General features: G+C 38.0%; 1 protein-coding gene across 11 annotated transcripts in view; it reads left to right on the top strand.

Annotated features, from left to right (window-relative positions):
• Nucleotides 1-20,746, top strand: part of HELQ (helicase, POLQ like) — a 51,380-nt gene extending 30,634 nt beyond the window's left edge. For 2 of the 11 annotated variants that reach the window (XM_074396380.1, XM_074396381.1), the window contains exons 13-17: nt 681-779; nt 4,036-4,209; nt 7,842-7,955; nt 9,177-9,311; nt 19,234-20,742. In XM_074396380.1, coding sequence (XP_074252481.1) covers nt 681-779; nt 4,036-4,209; nt 7,842-7,955; nt 9,177-9,311; nt 19,234-19,341 — 630 coding nt within the window. In that variant the 3' untranslated portion in view covers nt 19,342-20,742. Of the gene's footprint in view, nt 1-680; nt 780-4,035; nt 4,210-7,841; nt 7,974-9,176; nt 9,312-19,233 lie in introns of those variants that run through there. The other 9 variants (XM_010334754.3, XM_010334751.2, XM_010334756.3 and 6 more) reach the window with 8 other exon arrangements.
• Nucleotides 20,747-21,297: the final 551 nt, after the last annotated feature.

Genomic DNA, 21,297 nt, shown 5'->3' with positions numbered 1-21,297 from the left:
CCTTGAGGTCTGGAGTTCAAGACCAGCCTGGCCAACATGGTGAAACCCCCTCTCTACTAAAAGAATACAGAAATTAGCTGGGCATGGTGGTGCATGCCTGTAGTCCCAGCTACTCAGGAAGCTGAGGCAGGAGAATCACTTGAACCCAGGAGGCGGAGATTGCAGTGAGCTGAGATCATGCCACTGCATTCCAACCTGGGTGACAAAGTGAGACTGTCTCAAAAAAAAAAAAAAAAAAAAACAATATTAGGCAGAAGTAGTATGCAGCTTTTAATCACAGGAAATTAACTTTCTTTTTAATGTCATATTTTAAAGTCATTACTGTTTTTTTTTTCTCCATCTCTTCTCAACTTCCTGAATTTATATTACTCAGGCAGTAAGTTTTTAAGTGGCATTATATAATGCAATTACTCTCAAAACCTTTCCTTCTTCCCCTCAGCCATCTGATATTAAACATAATCACATAGGAAACTAGTACTTGTGGCCATGCCTTTAGATAATTCTACTAAAGAATGTTATATTCTAATGATACAACTTTAAAATCTGCGATATTTACAAATAAATTTATCTTGCTTTTTGTATCCTTAATCATGAAAATGTGATATCAAAAGAAATCCTGGATTTGGTTCATGTGACAGATTTTTTGATATTTCCATCTATTTGCTCTTTTTTCCATGTAGTTTAGCCAACTCAGTCCAGCAGAACAAAATGTAGCTGCCATTCTTGGAGTCTCTGAAAGCTTTATTGGGAAGAAAGCATCAGGTCAAGCCATCAGAAAGGTACCACAATGTTTTTTTCCTCCTAAATAATAAGTTAACTCAACACTTAGTTCATTCGCTAAGTTCACTCAACAAAATACCATTATACTGATCTTTTTTGGTTTACATTTTTTCCCTTAAATTAGTATAATTCTCATTTTACTACTTAAAACATATCTGAGCACCCAAAATGTATTAATATTTTTTTCTTGCCCTTCTCCTGATTGTAAAATGGGTGTATCTTATTACATATAAATTATACCTCAATGAAGGATTTTTGTTTTTTTGTTTTTTGATTTTTTTTTTTTTCTTTTGAGAAGGAATCTCACTCTGTCACCCAGGCTGGAGTGCAGTAGTGCAATCTCAATTCACTGCAACCTGCGCCTCCCAGATTTGAGCAGTTCTTCTGCCTCAGCCTCCTGAGTAGCTGGGATTACAGGTGCACACCACCATGCTGGCCAATTTCTGTATTTTTAGTAGAGACAGGATTTCATCGTGTTGGTCAGGTTGGTCTCGAACTCCTGAACTTGTCATCCACCCTCCTCGGCCTCCCAGAGTGCTGGGATTACAGGCATAAGCCACCACACTGGGCTTTATTAATATTTTTAAACAACATTTATTTCTGGGTGGTATGATGATGGCCTTTTTTTGGGTAGCATGAAATGTTTTCATATTATACAATCCTGATATAAGTTTACTTCAAGGGAGGAAATACATTTTCTAGAAACTTTTTATTAGGCTTATCTTAGAATCCCTGATACTAAGCCTAATATAATGTATTTCTAGAAACTTTATATTAGGCTTAGTATCAGGGATTCCAAGATAAGACAAGTCTGGGTTTTTTGTTATTGCTTTTGCCATCCTCAAAGAACTTCTCGTCTAGTACTTATATTACATAAAGCATTTTATAAAGTTAAAGGGGATAAGCTAATACTCATTTGTGTGATATCTTTTGGTGTTTTAAAATTCAGTCAGCAGGCATGAAGCAAGTATCAAATACGTACACTAACTTTAAGAGAAGTTGAAGTAATTCTTTGGTAACCATATACTATATCTTCAAATTCCTTAAGAGAATGTTATTTCCCCCTGTAATACACTTTTTTTTTTTTTTTCATTTTAAATTTTCTTTGGCAATCCAATTTACATAGAAACCTAATTACCTACCATTTTCCCCCATACTTTTTTTTTTTTTTTTTTTGAAGTGGAGTCTCACTCTGTCACCCAGGCTAGAGTGCAGCAGCGTGATCTCGGGTCACTGCAACCTCCATCTTCCAGGTTCAAGCAATTCTCCTGCCTCAGCCTTCTGAGTCACTGGGATTATAGGTACCCGCCACCATGCCTAGCTAATTTTTATATTTTCAGTAGAGATGGGGTTTCACCATGTTGTCCAGGCTGGTCTCAAACTCCTGACCTCAGGTGATCCACCCACCTCAGCCTCCCGAAGCACTGGGATTACAGGTGTGAGTCACTGCACCCAGCCTTCTGTATACCTTTTAAATTTGCATAGACAGTAGAGATTTCATTTTGTAGAATGGAAGGTGACATTTACTTACACTTATTGAATGGTGCTGTGTTCCATGCAGCACTGTGTCATAAAATCAAAAATATCCACGAGCCCACCACAGTGGCACACACCTATACTTCTAGCTGCTCAGGAAGCTAAGGCAAAAGATTTGCTTGTACATAGGAGTTTGAGGCCAGCCTGGGCAACATGTGAGACCCTGTCTCAAAAATAAAAATGAAAAGTATCTGTGTAGTACTTAAGCATTCACATTATCACAATTTTTAGATTAGGTCTTTTACTTTGGAACTGGCTATGTTGTTTAGACCTTCAAAATGCTGAATAAAAACATTTCTTAAAACAAAACTTTATATTAAACTGTAAAATGTAAAATAAAACAATATTAATTTAGAACTCATTATCAAATAATAAACATGCAAAATCTTACTAGGATAATGCATCTTTTAAAGCTTGAATCCAGAGTTTACTTTTGTTACATTTAATGTAATATAGTCAACAACTATTTGCTAAATTGATAGGTATGTAAAGTAGTGTGGACATGAATTTATCTTAATTACGAATGGATTAATCACTAGTTTAATGTTTTGGAGGTATAATTTTTAAAAACTCTAAAGAACATGTTTAAATACTTAAAATCTAATTGATTTCTCCACATTGAAAAACAGCCCCCCAACCTTTTTTGAACATTTCTTGGTTTCTTGCAAAAGATCTTTTTTTTTGAGATGGAGTCTCACTCTTGTCACCCAGGCTGGAGTGCAATGGCACAATCTCGGCTCACTGTAACCTCCACCTCCCAAATTCAAGTGATTCTCCTGCCTCAGCCTCTCAAGTAGCTGAGATTACAGATGCCCACCACCATGCACGGCTAATTTTTGTATTTTTAGTAGAGACAGGGTTTCACCATGTTGGCCAGGCTGATCTCAAACTCCTGACCTCAGGTGATCCACCTATCTCAGCCTCCCAAAGTGCTGAGATTACAGACATGAGCCACCGTGCCTGGCTGCAAAAGATCTTGAAATTGGCATAAAGCATTATATTTTGCCATATAATAATTATATCATTTTTCTTGGCTTAGAAAATACATTCTAAGCACAAACCTACATTGACTCAATTTGTTGTTAGTACTGAAGGTGCACTAAAACTGGGAAATTAAATAGCAATCTTTTCTACTTGATGTTCAACTTTCATGCTTTTTCAGCTTAATGCTTTTAAAAAAGTGATCCAGTATCAACATGCAGAATCTGTAACTCATGCATCCTTTGTTATGTCACCGTAAGTTCTCATCTCATTCTTCTACTGTGGAGGATAGTAGAAGAATGAGATTATATAAATATTTTATATAAATATAAAATAATATCCTCTACTATGTGGAGGATATAATTTTATATTTTATCTTATTTTTTTATTATTTTATTATTATTATTATTTTTAAATAGAGACAGAGTTTCATCATGTTGCCCAGACTGGTCTTGAATTCCTGAACTCAAGAGATCCTCCCACCTTGGCCTCCCAAAGTGCTAGGATTACACGTGTGAACTACCACTCCCAGCCTCTAATTTTACGTCTTATATTTACTTTTTCTTTTTTAAGGTCATCTTTTTTTTCCTCTAATTTAAGAATTAATTGGTTTCTAAGCTTGGTACTAGCTATGAAATACTTCACCCACAATTTCCTTTTGTCCAATTTTAATAGCATATATTTAACATACATATAAATTCATCTAGTAAATGAATTTATTTGGTTGTGTCTTTCTAGAAGGTGGACAAGGACGTTGTCAACAGGCTATATCTGTCTTTTGTTCTTTATTCCTTGCTCAAAGAGACCAGCATTTGGACTGTATCTGAAAAATTTAATATGCCTCGAGGATATGTACAAAATCTTCTCACTGGAGCTGCCTCATTCTCATCTTGTGTGTTGCATTTCTGTGAGGTAATTTCATTTAATATATGATATGTACTTTGTACATCTTCTTGTTTTAACTGTTACTAAACTAATAAGCCAGTTCGTATGTCAGCATTTTCTCATTGTTGACGTATTCTGTTGTTACATAGCACTAAAAAAAAACTTTTTAATGTACCTTTGTTTTTATCTGTTTATGTAAATACTATTATGTATTTATGGTGACAATACAAAAATTACTGAATCGACTAAAACACATAATGAACAAGTAAAAAGTGCATTTTTAACCCAACTCTTACAGCCACCATTAATAGGTTTACATATTCTGAATTAACTGTTAAAAACAACCTTTCTCTATTGATGTAGATTCCATGTGAATGCCTTTCATCTGAGTAATAAAAGTGTCAGGTGTTTGGTTAGTAAGTTGCCTGTATTCAACAGCTACTATTCAACTATTTAGTACTATATTCTCTTTTTAAAACATTTTAATTTTGACCAGATCCAGTGGCTCCCACCTGTAATCCTAGCACTTTGGGAGGCTGAGGCAGGTGGATCACTTGAGCCCAGGAGTTCGAGACCAGCCTGAGCAATGTGGCAAAACCCTGTCCCTATAAAAAATAACAAAAATTAGCCAGGCATGGCGGCACACGTCTGTGGTCCCAGCGACTTGGGTCTTACTCTGACGCCCAGGCTGGAGTGTAGTGGCACTATCCAGACTCACTGCAGCTTCAACCTCTGGGGCTCAAGCAGTCTTTCTCCCTTAGCCTCCCAAGTGGTTGGGATCACAGGTGTGTGCCACTACACTTGGCTAATTTTGTTGTTGTTGTTGTTTTTGAGATGGAGTCTCGCTCTGTCACCCAGGCTGGAGTGTAGTTGCATGATCTTGGCTCACTGCAACCTCCAGGATCTCAGTTCACTGCAACCTCCACCTCCCAGGTTCACACAGTTCTCCTGACTCAGCCTCTCAAGTAGCTGGAATTACAGTCATGGAACACCACTCCCAGTTAACTTTTGTATTTTTAGTAGAAATGAGGTTTCAACATGTTGACCAGGCTGGTCTCGAACTCCAGACTTCAAGTGATCTGCCTGCCTGGGCTTCCCAAAGTGTTGGGATTACAGGTGTGAGCCAATTTTTTAAATTTTTTGTAGAATGGTTGGGGATCTCATATGATGCCCAGGCTGGTCTTGAACTTCTAGGCTGAAGCGATCCTCCAGGTTGGCCTTGTGCTGGGATTACAAGCGTGAGCCGCTATGCCTGGCCCATATTCTCTTGATTGCCATTGTAATTTACTATATTTGCTTCCACTGGCAGGCAGCTATTTAAAGTTTTTACATCAGATGTGTATTTTATAGAACAATTTAAGAAGAAAACCTTATTCTGGCCATATGCATTTCCAATAGATTTAAGACTTTATTAAAATAAGCTTTCAGAATTTCTTTAAATAGCACAATAACGATTACCAGACTTTTCCATCCAGATAATTTTTGATATGTTTATAATATAAGCCATTTTTGCAGCATTTAAGTCTCTTCTTATTGGGTGGCATAATAATTCTTTCCATATTTGTTTCCAACTCAGTTTTTAAAAACTTTTTTCCCCATGAATTGTTTTCTAAATTGAAAATGTATTTTATTTTCTCTTTCTTAAACCTTCATATTCTGTATATGATATGACAATTAATTCTATCACATGTGCTAAAGAAGGGAGTAAATAATTCAAAAATACTTGGCTTTGGACTGAATGATAATTATTTTAACAAATTTAGCTTTCTAAATATCTTTTCTTGTGCTGATTTTTAAATGTTAGTTTATATTCCGTAAGCACATGCTAGTTAAACAGAAGACAAAAATTATGGGTAATAAGAAGCAGCTAGCTTTTAAAATGTATTTTCTTACGTTTTTTATGTTTGTTGTTTCTTATATTTAAAGATGTTCTCCCTAATATTTTTTTCCTTTGTTTTCTTTGTGACTATGAGGCCTTGAGCCTTATTGAGTTGTTCGAGAAAAAAGAAATCTATAAAGCATCAAGAAAGTTTGATAATTAATCCTAAGAAAAATCTAGCTGACAATTTGTGCTCTAATTAATTTACTTCATTTTACATATAATTATGTAATATATAATTACATGTAATATAAATAGTATATAATTATATGATATGTATTACATTATGTATATAATTTTTTAAGTTATTATCAATAGAGACAGGATCTTGCTGTGTTGCCCAGGCTGGTCACAAACTCCTAGACTCAAGCAATTCTCCCACATTGGCCTGCCAGAGTTCTGGGATTACAGGCATGATCCACCAAACCTGGTCTACTTTCAGTATCTCAAGGCAAGGGTGTTGAATCTTTTGCCTTCACTGGGCCACATTGGAAGAAGAATCATCTTAAGCCACACATAAAATGCACTAACAATAGCTTATGAGGAAAAAAAATCTCATAATATCATAAGAAATTATATGAATTTGTTTTGGGTGGCATTCAAAGCCATCCTGGGCCACATATGGCCTGTGGGCCACAGGTTGAACAAGCTTATTTTAAGATATTTTTTCTTTTAAAAAGTTATAAGGCCGGGTGCAGTGGCGCACACCAGCACTTTGGGAGGCTGAGGTGGGCAGATCACAAGGTCAAGAGATTGAGCCAACATGGTGAAACCCCGTCTCTACTAAAAATACAAAAATTAGCTGGGTGTGGTGGTGCACACCTGTAGTCCCAGCTACTTGGGAAGCTAAGGCAGAATCACTTAAAAACCGGGAGTCGGAGGTTGCAGTGAGCTGAGATCGCACCACTGCACTCCAGCCTGGTGACAGAGCAAGACTACGTCTCAAAAAAAAAAAAAAAGTTATGAAATAGTACATTAATTGTATTAGTTAAGATGCTTTTAACTACAAGTTACAGAAAAACCCTTCAACATTTAAGCAATAAGAAAAAAGAATCATTTTATATAACAGGCGTACCCAGACTAAGGCAACTTCAAGGTTGATTGATTCAATTGTTCTGTTCAAGGGTTTTCTTCTTTTTACTCTGCCATCTTCATTACATTGATTTCTTTCTTAGTGGTCACAAGATGCTCGCTAATGATGTTCCATTCATCATGTACTCTCACAGTGATACCCAAAGGCTAGAAAGGGACCTTTAAAATAAAATAAACTACTATAGCAGAATATTTCAAATATATATGACAGACTATTATATTGAATTCCCATTTACCCATCTAACTTTAACAATTATTGACTCATGGCGTTCAGTATTTTTATCATTTTATTGTTGCATTGAACATTATGTTGCATTTGAATTATTTCCATGTTTAGTATTTGTCTTCAGGATAAATTCCCAGAAGTAGGAATTGTTTTTAGTCACTTGGGAAAGAAAAACTATGCATTTGCTTCCAGGTATTTGATTTAAATGACCAGAGCTCTTTTTATTGACTTATTTTTCAATTTTCAATCTTTTCTTCATCCTAAAACCAATTCTTCAAATTCTTCAGGGTCCTCACCATGTTTCTTCACATCCATTTTGCCTAGAATCATCTTTCATCTCTGGCTTAACTCAAGTTCTAGAACTTATATAAGGAACATTCTTTCTGAGCCCCCTATCACACAAACCAAACTTTGAAATAACTTACAAAATTTAAATTTTATATATTTCTTTGTGTTCTTCAGGAGCTTGAGGAGTTTTGGGTTTACAGAGCCCTTTTGGTAGAACTTACCAAGAAGCTGACTTACTGTGTAAAGGCAGAACTAATCCCTCTGATGGAAGTGACTGGAGTTTTAGAGGTCAGTAGCTTCCTAGCTTCCCAATTGAAATTAGGTCGATTAACACAGAAGCCAGGTTTTATTATTTTGTGAAGTCTTAGTACAGGGGAAGTAATAGCAAGAGCCTTATTGCTCATTTGTCGTGAGAGTGTTTTATTTAAAACAAATAGCTGTGATGGCCTTCCAGAAATCCAGTTATTAGATGGAATACCTGATGAAAAAAATCTCAGTTGTAAAAAAAACAACAACAGGAAGTGTGGGGGTGACTGTCTCCAAGTATGTTATGCTACCATGTGTCCTTAACACCTCTTCTTTCTTCCACTCCTTTGAAGAATTACCTTCTGTTAGTTTGGACGCAGTGCTTGTTTAAGGTAATGGTGATTCAGTAGCAGCAAAGGTCCTTTGTATTTTTTCCAAGAGAGTAAGAAGAAAGGATTTGCAACTAGTTTTTCAGCTTTCTATTTTCAGCCAATCTTCAACTTCAGTGTATTCTCTATTATTCAGTTCTTGAGTCAGAGGAGTTCTACTTGGAATACACACATACACACACACAGACACCAGTGGTCCCCTGAGTAGATGGTGAGAACATTGAAAGATACTGGACTTGGCTGGATGCAGTGTCTCAACGCCTATAATCCCGGCACTTTGGGATGCTGAGGTGGGCAGATCACTTGAGATCGGGAGTTCAAAACCAACCTGGCCAACATGGTAATACCTCATCTCTATTAAAAATACAAAAATTGGTCAGGTGTGGTATTGCACGCCTGTAATCCTAGCTACTTAGGAGACTAAGAAAAAAAAATTTGTGAACATGGGAGGTGGAGGTTGCTATAAGCCACAGTCACACCATTGCACTCCATCCTGAGACTCTGTCTCAAAAAAAAAAAAAAAAAAGAAAGAAAGAAAAGAACAAAGAAAGACACTGGACTGGAACATTTTGCTTTAGGATATGAGATGATGCCACCAACCTAAGTGCCTTAATGGGTTTCTATTCTTGATTGCAGCACAAGTTAGTTGACTCCAGCTGCATGGAAAGTTTTCTTGTAGTCAGTTTGGAACCACCCAAATGCATTTTTAAAAATTTCTCAGGATTCTTATGTCTTACATCTTCATATTTACTTTATTATCTTAGTTTATCCCGGTCTCTTACATGCAGGTGTTTTTTTCTTTTCAGTTAAGGTGCTTCAATTTCTTTTTTCTAAACCCAAATTGTTATCCTGCTGATTTTGTAATGCTTTTCAGGGTCGAGCAAAACAATTATACAGTGCAGGTTACAAAAGTCTAATGCACTTAGCTAATGCAAATCCTGAAGTGCTCATAAGGACAATTGATCATTTATCAAGACGCCAAGCCAAGCAAATTGTTTCATCAGCAAAGGTAAGCAAACAAATCATTTTTTAACCTTAATAATCTTGTGTTATTTCCTTGTATTGTAGACATCAGAACAAAAACATTTAACATTGCATAACTGTTTATTTCTGTAGATAGAAAAGCACATACTCATATCTGTGAGTAAAAATAGCGCATCTGCTGTGACACAAGCCTTGCTAAACAGATAAAGGGCCTGCTCAAAAATACAGAAAATTTCCAAGGTAGCTCATGCCTGTAATCCCAGCTCTTTGGGAGGTCAAGTTGGGAAGACGGCTTGAAGTCGGGAGTTTGAGACAAGCCTGGGGAACATAATGAGACTCTGTTTCTATGAAAAAATGTAAAAACTAGCTGGGCATGGTGGTTCATGCCTGTAGTTCTAGCTATTCAGGACGCTGAGGCAGGAGGATCACTTGAGCCCAGGAGTTCAGGGCTGCAGTGAACCAGGGTGACAGAATGAGACGCTAACTCTTAAAAAAAAAAAAATGGCTGGACTGGAGTATAATGTGTTTTAAAAAAATTGCCGGCCAGTTGCAGTGGCTCACACCTGTAATCCCAGCAATTTGGGAGGCCAAGGCCGGTGGATCACTTGAAGCCAGGAATTTGAGACCAGTCTGACCAACATGGTGAAGCCTCGTCTCTACTAAAAATACAAAAATTAGCCAGGTGTGGTGGCCCATGCCTGTAATCCCAACTACTCAGGAAGCTGAGGCATGAGAATCACTTGAATCCAGGAGGTAGAGGTTGTAGTGAGCCGAGATTACACCACTGCACTCCAGCCTGGGTGACAGAGTGAGAGTCTGTCTAAAAAACAAATTTAAAAAAAAACAATTTCAAGGATTCCTTGAAGTACAAAGAACCCCAAAAGTCATTGAGCTCTGCATCCCAAAGTTCTCTTCACAGGAATCCTTTCCCCAGCATCCCTGACATCTGGTGTCGCCACCTTTGAGCACCATCATTGACAAGGAGCTTGCTCATCAGAAATTAGGTTGTTCTATTTTTGTATGCTCTTAGTGTTACAAAAATTATCCTGATATACTGAGGCTAAATTTTACCTTCTTAAAATTCCTAGCATTGCATCAGCGTGCCACCTCTGGAACTAGACTCTTCTTTTGTTTGTACACTGTTTTTCACATATTCAAAAACAGCTCTCCTTGCCCCCAGGGGTTTCTCTTTTCTGTTGCTTTTATCTGCATTAAATAATTGAGTTTTAGGCCATTTGCTGTCCTAGTTACCCTTTGCTAGATGCAATCCAGTTTGTCATTGCCTTCTGCTCCCTGTGGGTAAAGCCATTCCACAGCGATTTGAGATTATCTCCTTCTTCATCTCAACTGCAGTTCTAAGTCTGAAACTTCTTGGCTTCTTTGAAACTTTGTTGTTTTACTATTTTTGTGTGTAAATCAGAATTAGCTAAAAAGCAAATTTCCATCTTTTTTAATGATGCTCACATTACTTATATTACCTTAATTCTTCTTTACAACAAACCTATGAGGTGGACAAAGTCAGTGTTACCCCCAATTTATAGAAGAAACCACTAAGACTGACCTTGTCCCATTAAATTAGGAGTTCTTAGAGTTGGTAGGGATGAAGTTATAGTCATTTCCTTTGCTATAGCACCTTAAAAAAAAAAAGTTCATTAAACTTTCACACACTTGTTTTAGCATTTACTAGTGATGTTTGCCCAACTCCATTATTTCCATGATGTTTGCCAAGTGGTGATTTTCTAACTTCATTATTCCTTCTGGATTTATTCACTGGTGTTTTACTATGAAGAAAAGCTTTTCCTTTATTTATTCATGTATTTATCAGTATGCGCTCCTAGGTTCAAATGTATTCAATATGGGTTATAATCCATTACAATCATTACTTATGTTGGTGCTCAGATGACCTCATATTTGGCCAGTGGAAGCGCCTGAAAACTGGTCATCATCATTCTTCAAGTATTTTCTTATTTTCTGGCTGTGTCTGTCAGCATCTAAACATTAGGAGGCAGAAGCCACACAGTAATTTGAACAGGCCTCTAAGGGGTCAACAGAACTTTAAAGAATTCAGGAAATAATACATTTGAGAGATGGTTCACCCCCTCCCCGCCGCAGCACCCACTGTGGGTAAGATTCAGACTTCATTGCCACTGTATGCTGGGACGTTTGTTGTGATACTGCAGCCAAGGCTAATAAGCAGAAGCTGCCACTGGAGTGCTGACGAAACTGCCAGGAAGCCGCCTACAGTGTGCTGTTGAACTTGCCCAGAAGCCGGCTCTGGTGCCCATGGAAGCAGGGCACTAACTCGGAATGCCCTTGTTGATGTATGTCTATGTATTTTTCTATACTTACGTTTAAATTATTAAAGGCCATGAGCTCATACTGATAACCCTAATTCTGATTTTTCTAGGTACATATGCTACGTAACAGTCTAACTCCAAAATTTAGTGGCTTAAAACAGCCACCTTATTTTGCTCATGTTTTCGTAGATGAGGAATTCTGGAGGGGTTCAGCTGGGTGCTTCTCATTTGGGTCTCATGTAATTGTAGTCAGAAGTTGACTGGGGCTACAGTCTTAAGGCCCAACTGAGCTGGATGACCCAGGTGGCTCACTCACATGACCAACAGCTGATAATTGGAGGCAACTGGGGCTTTCCAGCTTTCAGCTGGAACAACTACGTATGGCCTTCCCGTGTGGCTTCCGTCTTTATGGCATAGCAACTAGGTTTTGAGAGGGAATGTCCAGAAAGTGAGCATTCTAAGATATCAAGGCAGAAAATGCAAGAAGTCTTCTGAGCTGACCTCAGAAGTTATACAGTATCACTTCCACAACATACTGTTGGTTACTAGAAATCCATTAAGACCCAGATAAGACCTCTTCATGAGAAGAGTGTCAAATAATTTGCAGTCATCTTTAAAATCTGCCCTCTCATCACAAATTGTTTCTGTTCCTCCCACATGTAAAATATATTAACCCCCAAAAGGCTTTTTCAATTATAACCTCTATCAGGAAAAACTCAGTTTTTTTGTTTGTTTGCTTGTTCCTCCACTCAACATTCAACAACACAACGCAGACAGATGATTTCTGTGACCAAATGTGAGGGATTTCTCCCCAAAACACAAGCAATTATTTCTGCAGCGGACATCAGCTGGGTGTCCTCCAATTCAGTCCTGACACTGTCTAGTGCCTGGGCTTCTAAAGTCTGGGCTTCTAAAACTTCTTACCAACCACCTCCAAGTTGGGGTTCCCACAGTCTCTTCTCTGGGTTCAATCAGTTTGCTAAAGTAGCTCACAGAACTCAGGAAAACATGTGAATAATAAAGGATATCACAAAGATACAGATGAAGAGATTCATAGGGCAAGGTAGGGAGAAGTGGCATAGAGCTTTCATGCCCTCCCTGGGCACAGCACCCTCCTTGTGTTCAGCTGTCTGGAAGCTCTGTGAACCCTGTACTCTTAGACCTCTTATGGAAACTTTATTGGATTGTCATGATTGACAACTATGTAGAAATGTGACTGGACAGAAAGGGTATGATTTATTAATAATACTAACAGACTGAGTGGGGAAACCCAGCAAGACCTGTCTGTTCAGATTCTTCTGGCCTCTCTGTGTGGCATTAATTTCTTCAGAGTATGGGGCAGGACTCTCTGGGATAAGGGTCTCTTATTTATTTATTTATTTATTTATTTATTTATTTATTTAGAAACAGGGTCTTGCTCTGTTGCCCAGGCTGGAGTGCAGTGGCACAATCATAGATCACTGCAGCCTTCCTCTCCCAGGCTCAAGCAGTTCTCCCATCTCAGCCTCATGAGTAGTTAGGACTACAGACAGGTGCCACCCCTGGCTAATGTTTTTATTTTTTAATAGAGACAAGGCTTTGCTTTGTTGCCCAGGCTGGTCTTGAACTCTTGGCCTCAAGCAATCCTTCCACCTTGGCTTCCCAAACTGTTGGGATTACAGCATGAGCCACTGCACCCAGCCTGGAATGCAGGTTTTAATACCCATTGATCAGATTAGAGTTCTGCCTTGGGCAGGTGAAAGGAGGGCAGAAGAAGTTCAGACAGAGAAATTCTGTTTTCTGAGGTCTAAAGTGCCCCAATATTGTAATAAGGGCTATGGAAGTTATGAGCCAAGAACTGTGGATAAAAACCGATATATATATATATATATATATATATATATATATATATATATATATCATAATATCACAGCATCAGACTCAGATCCAGTATTCCAAATTAAGTCCAGGTGTGACTGATGCAACTTCAGCACAGTTTCACAAGTCATTTCTTCTTATGCTGAGGACAGTGAACTAAAGAGACAATATATGCAATGGTGAAATGAGAAATAGGATACCATAGTACACTCTCGTTCATAAAGGAGGAAAATGGGTAGTGCATAGCAGCAGTTCTGAAATCTAGCCAGCCATATGTGGCCAGTTCTTTAATTATGTCCCAGTTCTCTCTGGGAATGATTTTTCTTGGCTTTGGGTTCTCTCATTTGAGTCATTATCTCTTTTCCATAAGCAATAAGCCCATGTTTGCCACTAGATAGCTTTCTCAATGTGCTGCTTATACGTAGTTCAAGAATATTGACGTTCAAGAGTTCAGGGTCAGGTGTCGTGGCTCACACCTGTGATCCCAGCACTTTGGGAAACCAAGGTGGGAGAGTCACTTAAGGCCAGGAGTTTGAGACCAGCCGGGACAACATAGCAAGACCCTGTCCCTACAAAAAAAAAAAAATTTTTTTTTAATTAACCAAGCATGGTGATGTACACCTGTGGTCCCATCTACTCATGAGGCTGCAATGGGAGGATCACTTGAGCCTGGGAGATGAAGGCTGCGATGAGCTATGATCATGCCACTGCACTCCAGCCTAGGCGACAGAGTGAGACCTTATCTCTTATTTTATTTTATTTTATTTTATTTTATTTTATTTTATTTTATTTTATTTTATTTTATTTATTGAGACAGGGTCTCATTCTGTCACCCAGGCTGGAGTGCAGTAGCATGATCTTGGCTTGCTGCAGCCTTGACCTCCCAGGCTCAAGCAATTCTCCCATTTCAACCTCCCACGTAACTGGGACCACAGGCATTCACCACCATGCCCAACTAAATTATCTTTTTTTATTTATTTTTCACCATGTTGCCCAGGCTAATCTCCAACTCCTGAGCTCAAGTGATCCTCCTGCCTTGGCCTCCCAAAATACTGGAATTACAGGAGTGAGCCATCGTGCCTGGGCAAGACTCTATCTCTAAATTTAAAAAAAAAAAAAAATTAAGTCAAAGGCAGTTGATGTTTTATATTGTTTCTGTCTCTTTTTATTCAGTCTGGTATAATATCTTTTAAAACATTGCAGCTTTTTATTTATCTATTTATAATCTCCCTGTTGCTTGGCTTGTTTGTTTGTGTTTGAGACAGGGTCTCCCTTTCATCCCAACTAGAATGCAGTGACACTGTCATGGCTCACTGCAACCTCAGCCTCCCAGGCTCAGATGATCCTCCCACTTCAACCTCCCAAATAGCTGGGACCACAGGCATGCACCATCACATCTAGCTAATTTTTGGTTTTTTTTTTTTTCTTTTGTAGAGATAAGGTTCTCCATGTTGCCCAGGGTGGTCATGCTACTCCTTGGCTCATGCAGTCTGCCCACCTCTCAAAGTGCTGGGATTACAGGTGTGAGCCACCTTGCCTATCCTAGATTGACTTTCTTACAGTGTTGATGCTAGGGTCTGAAAGGGAGGATTCATATGACCTTGGAATGATCTCATTTCAAGACACCAAGGCCTTTTATTAACTGAGCCCTGTCATATAGCATAATTTCTTCTGCATTCTGTTAGTTATAAGTGAACCACAAAGGCTAGCACAGATTCAAGAAGAGAATTAGATTCCATCTCTCAACAATGCTGTCAAAGAATTTCCAATCATCTTTAATATGCCAAACTAATCCCATACAGGACTTGCTCTAGTCTTCCTCTTTTTCATATTTGTACTTCCTTTCTCCAATAGTGAGAAACCTCATCCCTGTGTTTATTAATATATTTCTCTGTTTTCCTCAGTCTTAGAATGCACTGAAAGTAACTTCAGAATTGTTAAATTACACCACTCCAAAAAAACAAATTCAGTATTTATTTACAGCACTTTGTGTCTTCAATCTGAGAGTATATAATTACAATGATGTATTAAAATGTTACTTGGTTTGGGGTTTAAAAAGAAAATCTGCTTCAGTGTGGTTGTTACACATTTGAAACACAGATTCTACTGGCATTTCATTTTAGTTCCCCTCCTTCCATCACAGATATTTTTTGAGGTGATGGGAAGAACTAGGTCTCTGTCACCCAGGCTGGTGTAGAGTGGCACCATCACAGCTCACTGTGCAGCCTTGAACTCCCAGGCTCAAGTGATCCCACCTCAGCCTCCCAATTAGCTGGGACCATAGGAATGGGCCACCATGCCTGGCTAATTTTTTACTGTTGTAGAGACTTGATCTCACTATGTTGCCCAGGCTTGTCTCCAACTTCTGGCCTCAAGCAGTCCTCTCACCTCAACCTCCCAAAGTGCTGGGATGATTACAGGTATGAGCCACCACACCCAGCCCCCTATGGACTTTTAAGTATGTAAAACATTATCCTGTGTTTTCTTTTTTAATCTTTAAATTCAAATACTTCTACTAGGATAGATATTCATTTTATTTTATTTCTGGAAGCTTACTTGGGTTACAGTTTTAAAGGTTAGTTCTAATCCATTTCATTTTTCTTCTTTAACAGTTCCTGTTGAACTTATGTTGGATCTTTTTTGACATCTTTCATTTCAGTCTCTCTAGTTCTTTTTACATCTTTTTAAATCATTTATTTATTTATTTGTTTGTTTATTTATCTTTAAGACAGAGTCTCACTCTGTTGCCCAGTCTGGAGCACAGTCTTGGCTCACTGCAACCTCTGCCTCCTGGATTCAAGCGATTCTCGTGCCTCAGCCTCCCAGGTAGCTAGGATTACAGGCACCTGCCACCACACCCAGCTAATTTTTGTATTTTTAGTAGAAACAGGATTTCACCATATTGGCCAGGCTGGTCTCAAACTCCTGATCTCAAGTGATCCTCCTACCTTGGCCTCCCAAAGTGCTGGGATTATAGGAGTGAGCCACCATGCCCAGCCTATCTCATTTTTATTCTCTTGTTTTCCTGCTTTTTAAATTTTTTTCAATGGCCCTAATTAGGCTTTTTATTTAAATCTGTTTTTCTATGGACACCCAGTTATTTAGTTATAGTTATAGTTATTAGTTTTTATTTCTAATATGATTTTGCCTTTTTCTTTTATTCCTTTCCTGAGCTCGATCAACTTTTCTGTCATTTCTTCCAGTTTTTGTCCATGTCAGTTATTAGTTTTTGAACTTCTTATTCAAGGAACATTTCCACTCCTCCTCACATCTCCAGATTTTTATTTGAGGATATTTAATTTTGTTTGCCATGTTGTGTTACAGTTCTTCTGCTTCATTGTTTGTTTTCAGGGAGGGAAATTTTTATGAGCTGAAGAGTTTGGGTTCTCACTTGTTTCCTTTTTATATAGTAGTTTTGTGTAGATGAGAACTGCCTGTGCCTCTGCATATCTTGGACAACACAGTCACTTGGAATGGTTTATGAGATCCCAGTTCAAGAGTGTTCTCTTCTGTCAGAGTAGCAAAGTATTTTTCTTTAATGAATGACTTTGGGTGGGAGAGGAATGCAAGGAGGGTTTGTGTCTATTTTTTCTTATTTCCTTTTGCCCTACAAGATTGTACGTTTTGTCCTTTTTTCCTCTTCCCCTCCCTGCTGAGCTTTTAAAAGCCACCTCTCTTTTCATCCATTCTCTCCCCTAAAAGCATTGCCTTTCCAAGACTGTCTTCTAGAGTCCCGTGTGCATTTTAAATATCTTCCTATAAAGAATGTTTTAATCAACCAACATTCTTTTGTCAGTATTTTTATATTTGGGTAGGTTTTTTCTCTCCGGAGGTGATTTTATTTCATTTTAGACCCTCTGTTTCCCTCTTATCTTGTTCATGTGGTTTTTTTTCTCAACCCCATCTGGATCTCTGCAAACATTTGAATAGGAGCTCAAGAAACTGGTTTTGGCTGAGTGCAGTAACTCACATTTGTAATCCCAGCACGTTGGGAGGCCAATGCAGGAGGATCCTTTGAGCCCAAGAGTTTGAGAACAGCCTAGACAATGTAGGGAGACCCTGTTTCTACAAAAAACACTTTTTAAATTTTTTAATTAAAAAAAATTTATTCTTCCAGAAATTGGTGGGCTTTTTTAAAAAAAAAAAAAATATATATATATATATATATATATATATATATATATATATATATATATTTATATATTATTGCATTTTAGGTTTTGGGGTACATGTAAAGAACATGCAAGATTGCTGCATAGGTACACACATGGCAGTGTACTTTGCTGCCTTCCTCCCCTTCACCTATATCTGGCATTTCTCCCCATGCTATCTCTCCCCAACTCCCCACCCCCCCATCCCTCCCCCATTTCCCCCAACAGACCCCAGTGTGTAGTGCTCCCCTCCCTGTGTCCATGTGTTCTCATTGTTCAACACCCACCTATGAGTGAGAACATGCGGTTTTGACTTTCTGTTCTTGTTTACTGAGAATGATGGTTTCCAGGTTCATCCATGTCCCTACAAAGGACACGAACTCATTGTTTTTGATGGCTGCATAATATTCCATGGTGTATATGTACCACATTTTCCCTGTCCAGTCTATCATCGATGGGCATTTGGGTTGGTTCCAGGTCTTTGCTATTGTAAACAGTGCTGCAATGAACATTCATGTGCATGTGTCCTTACAGTAGAACGATTTATAATCCTTTGGATATATACCCAGTAATGGGATTGCTGGGTCAAATGGAATTTCTATTTCTAGGTCCTTAAGGAATCGCCACACTGTCTTCCACAATGGTTGAACTAATTTACAGTCTGGTGGGCTTTTTTAAACAACAACTAACTTGAGGTTGATATATTCTCTGTATTACAGTAATACTGACACATCGGTTTTGTTTAGTTTACTTATTATTCTTGATCTATATAGCTTTTAGAGGCTATGTTAGATTTTTTTCTTTTACATGATCACCATTACCTCAATTACTAGAAAGTTTACCTAATTACATTTATTCTCTTTTATGTGATACTGTACAATACAATGCTTTGTCAGATTGGCAGAGTGTTTTTATTTTTCTCACTTCACTCTTTCATATAGTTTTTCCTCCTGTGATTGTGTTAAACTTTTTATAATAAAAATTTTATAACATAAGTAGTACCAGTACTTCACCCTTATGTACACAAAGCCCAGATGAAACAAATGCCAGTATTTTAGTTCTGATTCTTAGAAGAAAGACAAAAAAATTTATTATTCAGCAAATATTCATTGACATGTTTTATATCCCATGTTTTTTTGCTCATTATGTTGCTTTTGAAATTAACAATTTTAAGTTTAGGAACTTGAATAAAACTTTTATTTGAAACACTGGTAGGTTTTTAAAAGCATACTAAATTTTGAGGAATAATAAAGTGCATATATATAAAGGATAACATTTTCAGGGGCTAATTAAATTTTTACAAAATTGTCTTAGATTTTATAGATTAAGAGCTCATTTTTAAGTGGCTGAGTCTTCAATAAAACAAATCTTTAGGAGAATTAAAACTCCTTTATTTTTGGTATACTAAAAGGCAGTGATCAGCTAAAATGGTTTTAACTAAATGCCTCATCTTCATTGACTATAATCATTTATTCTTAAGTGGCCATCTTTCAATCTCATTATAGTTTTAATGTCTAGAGTTCTGATTTGTAAGGATTCAGGAGTTCAATAGACAGTGGTAAAATTGTTGGCAATTCTCTAGCAATGCATATTTTGGCCTCATGTCTTAATTTTTTAATGTAGAATTAATTTTTTAATGTAGATGCTGCTGCATGAAAAAGCAGAGGCCCTGCAAGAAGAGGTAGAAGAGCTGCTAAGATTGCCGTCAGATTTCCCTGGTGCCGTGGCTTCTGCCACTGACGAAGCATGAAGCTATCGAATGAGCATTTTCACATACAAGTTATTTATTGTATATGTGTCTATTAAAGATTTCTTATACTTCATCAATGAAAAAATACATTTTAATTATACATTAAGAACTACGAGTAGTGTTGGAATCTACCTCTTCCCACTAACACTTCATTCTTTGGAATACTTACACATGATTTCTCTGCTACACGGTCTGTAGGGTCCACCACAAAATGAAATTCAGCTTCATCAACATTATGCTCAACCTGCCTTTGTACCCAGATCTTTCATTATTCTCTCACCCATTTCTTTCCTCAAATGGGACTATTTGAAATGTCCAGAATTTTTCTTAGGATTTCCAAACTCTCCATTTCCGAATTGCTTTATGTTATTTCCAGTGCACAAAAATTATCTTTAAAATGTACTAACACTTCAAGGGTTAACTAGAAAATGCTGAAATGCTGTCTCCTCTGTGAAATTATTCCAGGTTCATCCTCACCCCTCCCCCACACCTGGGTGCCGTCTCCCTCCTATAAGCATCATAGGCCCCGCATTTATGCCCAGGTCTTTTTTTGCTGCCACTACTTTATAATCTGGATGTCCAAGTCCTCTGTGTGTGTGCAGCCAGCACCCACACACTTCACTGCACAAAGTAGGAGTCTCAGTGAAGAATTCATTGAAGATTTTCTTTAAACGCAACTTAAATACTGCCTCTCCTTTTCTACAATCATAGCTTAAATGTAGATGACGCTAGTGCAAGAAAGAAAGTATAACTAGCAATGTTTGTGAGTCTGGAACTTGTTTGATTAACATTCTACCCACCTGTCTAAGAAACATCCTTTGGAAACTTTGCAAATAGATCCATAGTCTAAGTTATTTATGCCTTAACATTTTAGACCATTATAATCTAATAGTGATTTACTTAGGGTACTAGGTAAATACATAGAAAGTATCTGTGTGCCAGGAACTCTTGTAAGTGCTTTATATGAATTAACTAATTTAATTCGTACACAGTAGTACTTGTAAGGCAGGTACTATTATGATCCTCATTTTACAGATGAATAAATTGAGACACAGAGAAACTAAAGTAACTTTCCCAAGGTCATGAACTAGTTAGTCACAGAGCAGGGACTCAGACCCACTCAGCCCCAGTGTAACATCCACACACTTAATTATTATACGATAATGTCTTGGTAAATTTGTCCATTTCATTCCTTCTTAAGTGTTCCTTACACCTGTCCTTGATTTTATCTTTAGCATTGCATCCTATTATCCTTGCCCCACTCGCATCCCTACATTTCCTTACCCAAATCAAAGTATGGCGTCCTAATGTCCTAATAGAATTCTGGGCTTCACCACACATGTTCCATTCGTTGTAGCTAAAAAGGTTGTAAAACAGCAGCGGCTAACCTGCTAGCTATTTGGGCCAGCCTCTGAGTTGCAGCATTCACAGTGGGCTGTAGTTCAGCCTAGAGGTTTTTGGTTCTTCTGTTTTTGGTTTTTGTTTTGTTTTGTTTTTGAGACAGAGTCTCGCTCTGTTGCTAGGCTGGAGTGCAGTGGTGGGATCTCAGCTCACTGCAACCTCCGCCTCCTGGGTTCAAGTGATTCTTCTGCCTCAGCCTCCTGAGTAGCTGGGACGACAGGCGCATGCCACCACACCCAGCTAATTTTTGTATTTTTAGTAGAAACGGGTTTTCACCATGTTGACCAGGATGCTCTCAATCTCTTGACCTCATGATCTGCCTGGCTGAGCCTCCTAAAGTGCTGGAATTACATGCATGAGCCACTGCACCTGGCCAGTTTTTTTAAGTCTAGAAACCCCAAGTTTACTAGTTTGCCCAAGTAAGTAAAGCTCTATTTATTTATTATTATTATTATTTGTATTATTTGAGATAGGGTCTTGCTCTGCTGCCTAGTTCAAGGCTCACTCCCATGTCAAGTGATTCTTCCACCTCAGCCTCCCAAGTAGCTGGGGACT

Source organism: Saimiri boliviensis, chromosome 3 (assembly GCF_048565385.1).
Source record: "Saimiri boliviensis isolate mSaiBol1 chromosome 3, mSaiBol1.pri, whole genome shotgun sequence".
NCBI lineage: Eukaryota > Metazoa > Chordata > Mammalia > Primates > Cebidae > Saimiri > Saimiri boliviensis.
Note: the sequence above shows the minus strand (reverse complement) of the source record. Positions and strands in the feature narration are given on the sequence as shown.